This window comes from Neophocaena asiaeorientalis, unplaced genomic scaffold, assembly GCF_003031525.2.
Source record: "Neophocaena asiaeorientalis asiaeorientalis breed wild unplaced genomic scaffold, Neophocaena_asiaeorientalis_V1.1 scaffold104, whole genome shotgun sequence".
Taxonomy (NCBI): Eukaryota; Metazoa; Chordata; class Mammalia; order Artiodactyla; family Phocoenidae; genus Neophocaena; species Neophocaena asiaeorientalis.
In genome coordinates this window covers 1,872,725-1,881,327 of record NW_020175679.1, presented here as the reverse complement: position 1 = coordinate 1,881,327, position 8,603 = coordinate 1,872,725, and the positions used below count along the sequence as shown (strand labels likewise).

At 60.5% G+C, this 8,603-nt stretch overlaps 1 protein-coding gene across 2 annotated transcripts in view; it reads right to left on the bottom strand.

Annotated features, from left to right (window-relative positions):
* CLPTM1L (CLPTM1 like) overlaps nucleotides 1–8,597 on the bottom strand; it is a 12,690-nt gene extending 4,093 nt beyond the window's left edge. The window contains exons 1-10 of one of the 2 annotated variants that reach the window (XM_024731961.1): nucleotides 8,429–8,597; nucleotides 7,941–8,041; nucleotides 6,786–6,975; nucleotides 5,141–5,286; nucleotides 3,978–4,056; nucleotides 3,574–3,691; nucleotides 3,270–3,364; nucleotides 2,715–2,799; nucleotides 1,712–1,815; nucleotides 790–855 (exon numbers count right to left, since the gene is read on the bottom strand). In XM_024731961.1, coding sequence (XP_024587729.1) covers nucleotides 790–855; nucleotides 1,712–1,815; nucleotides 2,715–2,799; nucleotides 3,270–3,364; nucleotides 3,574–3,691; nucleotides 3,978–4,056; nucleotides 5,141–5,286; nucleotides 6,786–6,975; nucleotides 7,941–8,041; nucleotides 8,429–8,590 — 1,146 coding nt within the window. In that variant the 5' untranslated portion in view covers nucleotides 8,591–8,597. Of the gene's footprint in view, nucleotides 1–789; nucleotides 856–1,711; nucleotides 1,816–2,714; nucleotides 2,800–3,269; nucleotides 3,365–3,573; nucleotides 3,692–3,977; nucleotides 4,057–5,140; nucleotides 5,290–6,785; nucleotides 6,976–7,940; nucleotides 8,042–8,428 lie in introns of both variants that reach the window. The other variant, XM_024731960.1, reaches the window with a different exon arrangement.
* Nucleotides 8,598–8,603: the final 6 nt, after the last annotated feature.

The following is an 8,603-nucleotide window of genomic DNA, read 5'->3' as shown; positions in this document are numbered from 1 at the left end:
GAGCCACACCGTGTGGGACGCGAGGCGGAAGCAGGCCCGTGGGCCTGTGCGGCCCTCCTCGCGCCGCTTCCTGTTCCCAGTTCCGTTGAGTTTTGCAGTGAAGACACTGCTCTTAAATCAAAGTGGATTCACTGGGCTGACTCAGGTCGAGAGAAGACGCATCCCATCTGAGTGCCCTGCCCTCGACCTGGAAACCTGGAGTGTCATAACCCCCAAGGCCTGTCACAGAAAGCAGAGTGAGCTGCCCGACCGCGGACCTCACAGTGACGCCCAAGCCCCCGCCCGAATCTGCCCAGGAAAGTCCACACCGAAGGGCGGCTCTCAGGGAAGCTAGGAACTGCGCTGTCACGTGGCGGCACCCCCCGGCAGGAGTGGGGAGCGCCACCCGAGCCTGGCCGACCAGCATCCCGCCCGGTCACGGAGGTGGACGTGCTGCTCAGCGCGCTGGGTGCTGGGCCCACGCCTGGGGACCCCGGGCGCATCAGAGAGCCCCGGAGCCTCGTGGGCAGAGCTGCAGAGAGGTGCGGTGACCCGCCCACTCGCCCCGAGATGCCCCTGCGTCTCCCTGCGGGTCTGCAGGTGACAAGCTGCCCCCGGGGTCGGAAGGTCAGCAACGTGAGCACGTGACGATCACCGGCCCTCACGGTGACCTGCATCTCACCAGGACGCAGCTAGGAAGTGCATCAGCAGTCGGCCTGCACGAGCAGACCGGCCGAAACATGAAGGAGGTGGGCTGGGAGAAGCCGCAGGAGGTGACACATCCCCGAGAGGGTGCGGCTAGGTCCCTACCTGAAATGAGGGCCTCAGGCCTCTCCAGATGACGGTCACCTTCAAGGCCTTTTTCACTTTCCACAGCTGAGAAGTTGAAAAGTCCACACTTCAGGCTCCAGGGCCAGGGAGAAGCCAGGACCCACTCCTCGGACAGCGACTGACCAGGGCACCGGCCGCTCGGGGCCCTCGCGCCCCAGCCCAGCCCCCGGTCTCCAGCCCACACCCACCCAGCCTGTGTGCCCACATGGACCCGACCCCCTCCCCGGGACCACTGAGGTGGCGCTGGTCGGGCCGTCCCCCCGCCCAGCCCACCTGCACTGACGCCCCACTCCGCCTGTCCCCAGATTCGCCCTGGCACCTTCTTTCTGCTCCCCAGGGGACCCCAAGCCCCACGCCCTGCTGTGGCCGGGTCTCTCCAGGACCCTCCCTAAAGTGGGACCTGCACCATGGCCGTGAGGTCGGTTCCGCACGGTGACTAGTGCCCACAGGGGGGTCCCGCCAGCACTTCCTCGATGGGCAGTGCCAGTGCAGCCCCCAACCCGACAGCCGTGCGAGCCAGTGCCCACTGGCAGGGGCCCTGGAATACGACCACAGCCGAGGGTCCCGGTCAGGGTGGTGCCAGAGGCCTGCCGCCCCCTCCACTGCCCCTGCATCACACGTTCTGCTTCGCACGGCGTCCAGCGCAGCGAGAGCTGCACGGGCTTCAGCCACCGCGTTAGCACATCCCATGGACGGACGGGCCAAGCTGAAGCTTCTGGGCCACGAGAAACGTGGAGGCATCGGCAGCTCTGTCCGAGAAGCCGCGGCAGCCGCGCCCTCGCCCTGCTGCCGCGCCGGCGGCCACTTCTTTGGCAGTGACGCGGGTCCCGACTGCGCCGAGCGCTTGGGCCCCGGAACCACAGACACGGCGCTCAGACCGGCGCCCCGGCGGGCAGCTCACCTCGATGGCAGCCCCGATGCCCGCAGGAACCAGCACCAGCAGGCTCGTCCGCTCGTCCAGCAGGAACAGGAAGATGACCACGGTGCTAAAGCAGCGCCAGAGCACTGGGGAGAAACGGGCTGTGCTGAGGCCCGGGGAGCGGCCCCCCCCGCGCACCAGCACCCCGACCGCTTCTGCCCCTTTGTCCACTACAAAGGAACCGCGGACCACAGGCGGCGACGGGAAATGCAAAACGATGACAAAAGGCTACGGCCCCAGCAGAAGGCAACCTCAGCAGGTGAACGTGCGTAAGCTACACTGACAGACACAGGAGACACAGGAAGCGTGCTAAGAACACTGGTTCCCGACGGGGACCCCGCACGCTAATCCCAGGCTCTCCTGCTTTCACACGGGCCCTGCGGGGCTGCATCTGTCCTTTAAAGGCTGCACTTCGTCCTTTCAGGTTGTGCTTTAGGAGACGCCGCGGCCGTGGACACACTCCCAGTAGGGAGCTCCCCGCCGGGAGCTCAGGCCCCGGGACCCACAAGCCCCGCTCGTGCCACAGGCTGAAAAGGCCAGGGGAGGGCGCAGGAGGGTTCAGCGGGGGACCCTCCCCCACAAGGAAGCCAGAGGTCATGACAGAAGACCCCGAGACACGGACTCTGGACTCGGGGGCCACCCAGCATCCCAGAGCACCCACTCGGGTGTCACTTCCGCAGGAGGAAAAGAACCGTCTCTTGCTGGAGACCCAGCTCGGGAGCCGAGCAGGACTGTGAACCGACACAGACGGGCGCTGAGCACCGGCACCCGTGTCGCCTGCCCTCCGTGCTCCCAGGCTTCCGTGGCGCTCACCACGACAGCGGACATAGCACCCTCCCGGGCTGCCACCACAGGGGATCTAAAAGCCCCTCCCGAACAGGAGCCATACTGGCCACGGGCGATCGCAAACTGTAGGTTTATCACCTGCCTGTATCAGCGGCGTGGGACAGGCCCTGAGGGTGGGGGCCGTTCTCGGAGCACCTACCTGCCTTAGTGGACATTCCTGTCATGCTCTTCTTTTTCTTCCAGAAACTGATGTCATTTTTAAACGCTAGGAAATCAAAAAGCAGCTGGAAAGAAAACAGGATGGCGATGAGCCCCTCGAGCTGTGTAGACAAGCCCGGGCCCGACCTGAGATGCTGGCCTTTCAGTAACACCCGTGTCTCCCAGCACAGCTCTGGCGAGATTCGGCTTCACTGGCGGCCCGTTCCCAGGCCCTGGGAACCGGCTGCGGCTTGGCGCCGGTGCCTCGCGGCCTCAGCCCTGCCCCCTGCCGAGCCCCCAGCCGCGGTGTCTAACGGGGATTCTGCCGGCAGGGCTGATCCGTCACTCTCTGAACTGCCACACCATACCTCCCACGAGGAAACGCTTGTTTTACAAAGCCATTCGTCGATCTCGCTGCTTTTGGATTTGTTTTCAAAACAGCTTCCAAAAGCAGCAGACGAAGCCCCAGGCCCTTCAGCTGGTCAGCGCCCGAGGTGCAGACCCTCTCCTGAGCGGGGTGGGGGGCAGGCCCCGCTGAGGGCCCGGGACCACTCACGTGGAACGCGGCCACGAAGAAGGTCAGCGCTAAGAAATACAAGTTGGTGTCGACGAAAATCCCTTTCACTTCGTCAGCGTCCTTCTCTGAAAACCCTGCGAAGGACCGAGACCCTGCGTGAGACGGACGCCGCCGACTCCACACCAGAGCCCTGGCCGGGCTACCCCTCATCGGCAGGAAGAGCTCCGCGGGCCACACGTGCCCTTTCAAGGGGGACGATCGCACAGGCGGAATGGAAGCCGGGCTCCGGGGCTCCCGGGCTGGACTGACCCCTGAACCCGGGGCGCCCGCCCAGCGGCCTCACCGAACTGCTGCAGTGAGAACACGGCGTCCTGCATGTGGATCCAGAAGCGCAGCCGCCCCAGTGAGATCTTGTCGTAGGACACGGTGAGGGGCAGCTCGGTGGTGGAGCGGTTGATGACCTGCGGGGAGGGCGCTGTCAGAGCCCAGCCCCACGCACGCCGCTCTGCCCGGACCCAAGGCCGCGTCTCCCCTGCGCTCTCCTCCTGTGGGGCCCCAGCTGTCTTCGCAGCCCCGGCAGGGCGCCTCCCCCAGGAAGCCCTGGCACCCTGACCTCCCGCCTACCACCCGGGCCCTGCGCGTTTCTCGTGACCACAGCCCCGGGCGCTGGCGCCTCCCGGGCAGGAGCTGGGGGCCCGCCTGAGCGGCCGAGCCGCGCACAGGCCCGAGGGAGCCCTGGCTACTCACCGTGAGGTCCTTGACCCGGCTGCTGAGCTGATCGATGAACAGGATGGGCAGGTAGTGTACTGTCTTCCCCAGCCGGATCCTGGGGGATTGAAGCCATTTCAAGGCTACAGCGAGCTCCCGGGCCCCCAGGGTGACCTCACAGAGCTCACTTCTCCGCATCTTCAGTGGCTTCTGGTCGCAAGAGTCCCAGGACATGCCTCCCCAGGGCAGCAGGGGCGCCGTGAGCTACGTTCTTCCCCTTAAGAGCTGCCACCAGGAGGAGGTGGGGACCATGCGCACAGTGGGACACCACTCAGGACGCGAGGGGAAGCAAGGGGCCACGTGTGCGCTGACACGGGGCAGCCCACGACGTGGTGAGAAGCCAATACCCATCGACCCTCCAAGCCCGGCTTTCACTCCATGACCCTTCTGTGCCTTTCACACTCAACCGTGTGAATGGATCATGCGTTCAGAAATTAGATTTCAGTTTTACAAAAGGGAAAACCTCATGACACCACCACAGGACCCACTGGAAACTGAAGAAGGAAACAATTCTGAGCAGAGCCATTTCTAGGTGCTATGTGACGACCCACTGACAGGCTGTGATCTCACAGGGGGGCTCCCTGAAGTGGAGACACACGGGATAATCTAAGTCGGTCAATTTTAACGGTCGTGCTTACGAGAGCAAGTGATGGGAACAGAACAACCTAACAATCAATTTTTAAGCAAAGGTAATCGAGTCAGAGCTAACAGGACGCAGACAGGACAAAACCTCCCGTGCAGGGTGCAGAGGAATAGGGTCTCACCAAGGCTCTCCATTTTCCCTTCCAGCTTCTGCCAAGAGCAAGGGGCAAGATGACTGCCTGTCGTGTCATCGCTTCCCTTCCATATCCTGGCGGCAGCCATGATCAGCAAGACCCCCGGGGAGGAGGGACAGGCTGGGGTGCTCCAGGAAGCACCCCAGGCCCCTCGTCACAGAGAGGGCTCAGGAATGTGGGCACGGCTCATCTGCTTTGGGATTCTGGCTGGCCTCGATCCCTCCACCCCCCACCCACCAGGTCACCCCTTTGCTGTCCGCTCAGGGAGTGAACGAGCGATGCGCAAAGCTGGGCGGGTGAACGTGAACTACGGTGGCCTTCCCACCGTCTGGGCCTCAGCTCAGCGGCCAGACCAGCAGCACTTACATCTTCATGTACCGATGCACATCAGCGGGCAGGGAGGCCCCGTCAAAGACGAAGTCATCCACCATCACGTTCAGGGTCAGCCTTGGTCTCCAGTGAGACACGGGTTCGTCCAGGGCACTCGCTGGCCTCTTCTCAGCCTCGATCTGCTGCTACACGTAAGGACTGACTTAGACGAAAAGACCAAGGCTGGGGCGGGAGGGGCCCAGGGGGTCTGAGGCAGCAGGGTGCTGGCACTGTCACCTGGGAACAGCCCACGAGCCGAGAGCACAACCGTAAGAAGGGCCAGCGGAGCATATGGGAGGACCCACAGCTGCCAGCTCCCCGACTCTCATACCCGCACTTCCTTCTCCCAACAGAAGACAAAGGGTGTGCTGTTTCGCACCACGGGGTCCTGGATCTCACTGCCTCCTGTTTCGGGCCCTCTTCCGGAGCAAGGATTCCGAGAAGGACGAGCCTCCGGCACATTTGCAGGAGGTGCTGGAGCTGAGAGCCCCGCCCTCTGCAAGGAGGCTGAAGGGAGACGCTTCTAAACCAGCTCCACCCCGCTGTCTGGAAAGGGGCATGTCCGTGTCTAGGGAAAAAGCCTAAAGCTACCGACTCAGAAACAAACTCCGCCCGGCAAGGAAACCTTGATTTCAGATCTAACTGAGCAGCTCTGTGAATCATGTCATCCTATTAATATTTATCTCCTCCCTAAAGCCACAATTTAGCACTAACAGTTACACTGAAAACAGCCTCCCAAGGAGTAGCGACAGCTAACGTTTATTCAGCACCTGTAAGTCCCAGAGACTCCTTCCGCCCTTCACACCCCCGCCTGGCACCCCAGAAAGGCCCATGAGGCAGTGTCGTGCGGTCCCCGGGGAAACAGAACTGAGGGGTCTTTCCAAGGACACACACGAGACAGCTGCAGACACATCCTGGAAAGCTGCCGCCCCTGGCGTGGATGACTTCCCTTGCATTCAGCGCGGACCCGAATACCAGGATCGCTCTGTCCCACCCTCCACTGCGGTAATGACCGCGTATGCGATCTCCAGCCTTTCCCTGTACGTACAGCTTTCTATGGGTGTACAAGATACAATTTGCACACACACCTTTTTCATAATTTTGAGTTATATCCTTAGAATAAAAATTCAAGCGTTGTCCTGTCCTACACACAGCGCGGTGTCTCCCAACTCTAAGTTCTGACTGCAGCTGAGCTCTGCAGAAGGGGCTGCCCTGGACCCACTGGGGTGCACACACGCTCTCTGGGGGCTGAGAGGTCCTGTGGCCTGAGAAGGCATCTGGGTAAAGAAAGTCACTGAACAGGCTTCCCTGGCGATCCAGTGGTTAAGACTCCACGCTTCCACTACAAGGGGCACGGGTTCGACCCCTGGTTGGGGAACTGCGATCCCGCATACCACACGGCACAGCCAGAAAAAATAAAAGACAAAAATCACTGAACTACTTAAAGTGCAGGTCACTAGTTCGACATAAATTTATCTGCAAACCCATGAGAAGTTACTGAGCTGAAAACGTATGTGCCAGTAACATCTGATCGCTTCACTTCCCAGCAGTCAGTCCAGCGCCAGATGCAAACCGTATGTGCAGACACGTGTGTGTGAACTACAAGGGGGTCAGCAGGTTTCCTTCAGCCGGCACCGCTCACCTGCGTGGCAGATTCCCCAGTGAGCAGGTTCACCTCTTCCGGTTTGGGGACCATGTAGGTGGTCAGCGGGCTCACCAGGTGCACCTGCTTCCCGTCGTGCCAGGGCAGGACGCCGGCGTGATGGACGAAGATGTAGGCATACAGCGTCCCGTTGTTCCTGGTTTTCTTTGGAACAGAAACATTGACTGTCCTGCAACAAAACAAATGATGATTTCAATCACGTACACGTTATGTTGTGTGTGTGTACACAAAGTGGAGACTATGCAAATGTTTCTATAAAAAATGTTGTTGCCGACCAAAACCAACGAATTTTAGCTGAGAGATACTAAAAACGAAACCCAGCTACCTGGCTGTTACTGAAGTCCTGAGTGCGCACATTTATGGAACACACCCTGAAAGCACGGCAGCTGCCCAAAAGCTGAAAGGCCTGCATTCCTGGCGCTGAGGTCACAGGCTAAGGGGGCCAACACCAAATGTGTGTGCCCCGCCCCCTGCCCCGCCCCCGTAGCGGCTAGAGGATGTGTATCCCGCAAGGTGCTCACTCTGACGCCTCCCAGACAACCAAGAGGGAAGAAGAGAACTTGTGACAAACACATGATCTTTAAAATTAAACTTGCTGGAATTTAAGAAACTAGAACCATAGCTTAAATACAGCTTCACAAAGTCACTCCACAGACGTCAACGTTTATATTGCTTGCTCTGTTGCAAAGTTATATTTCACTTAATTATGATTTTCTGCTAAATTCTTCCCTCCGCCCCCTTCCCCTTTCCCTTCTAGACGACATAACTGAACCACTTCTGCCAGGAAAACACAAGCTGTTTTCTGTGGGAAACTGCGTGTGTAAGCTCTGTTCCCCACGTAGTCCCCACCATAATCCCCACTCCTCTGGAAGCTCCCCAGGGCCGCACCGTATCCCACAGCTGTCAGACGCTGGGTAAGCTACTTCCTGAAGGACAAACTCGGCGTCTGCTACCTTCAAGTAAAAAAGTTTGCTTGTGTGCGTATCACACACCCCTGCAATGAAAACGCTCTACCGTGCACGAGACGGCTGGTGACGCTGCTTCTCCGTGGTACCCTCCTCACATGCAGAACGCTGACCTGTCAACAATCTCAACGTCAATGATGCCTGCCTGTCACCCTGTCCACAACCATACCTTTCAAATTTGGACTCCACGTCAAAGTCCTCCACGTTCAAGACCAGGTCCACGTTGTTCTCGGCACCCAGGTTGGACCGTGTGGCGGTGTACACGCTGAGCTGGAAAGGACGTCAAGAAAGTCAGCTGGGCAAGGCCCCTGGCAGAAAGCACACAGAGACCTGACCAGCCACACAGGGAAAGGTGCATCTTAACTCCGCAAGGGACACAACTCCGCCCGGTGACAGGACGTTCCGGGACGCGCCTGCTGCAAAGGAACAACCTGCTCAAGTGTGTGGCTGCCTGATGAACGAGGCAGGGGTACAGGGACTCTGGACGCCATGTGATGGGGTGAAGAGGGGCACGGGGGCCAGCGTGCGGGCTCAGGAGCTTTAGGATTCGGGGGCGGGGAGGAGAGGACTCAGCCCAGACCCGATCAGGTTCAGGTGCGAAAGGCCCGGCCCCGCCCAGCCCGAGATCAGAGGTCAGGTGCGAAGGCCCGCGCTCACCTGCAGCTTGGGCCTCCGCGCCAGGTAGGGCTGGATGCAGTTGCCGTCGCCGGCGCACGGGCGGGTGTAGACGATGCCATACATGACCCAGCAGGTGTGCACCACGTACACCACGAACACGCCCACGACCAAGCTGGTGAAGGAGCTGCGGCCGCTCCACATGGCGCCGCCGCCG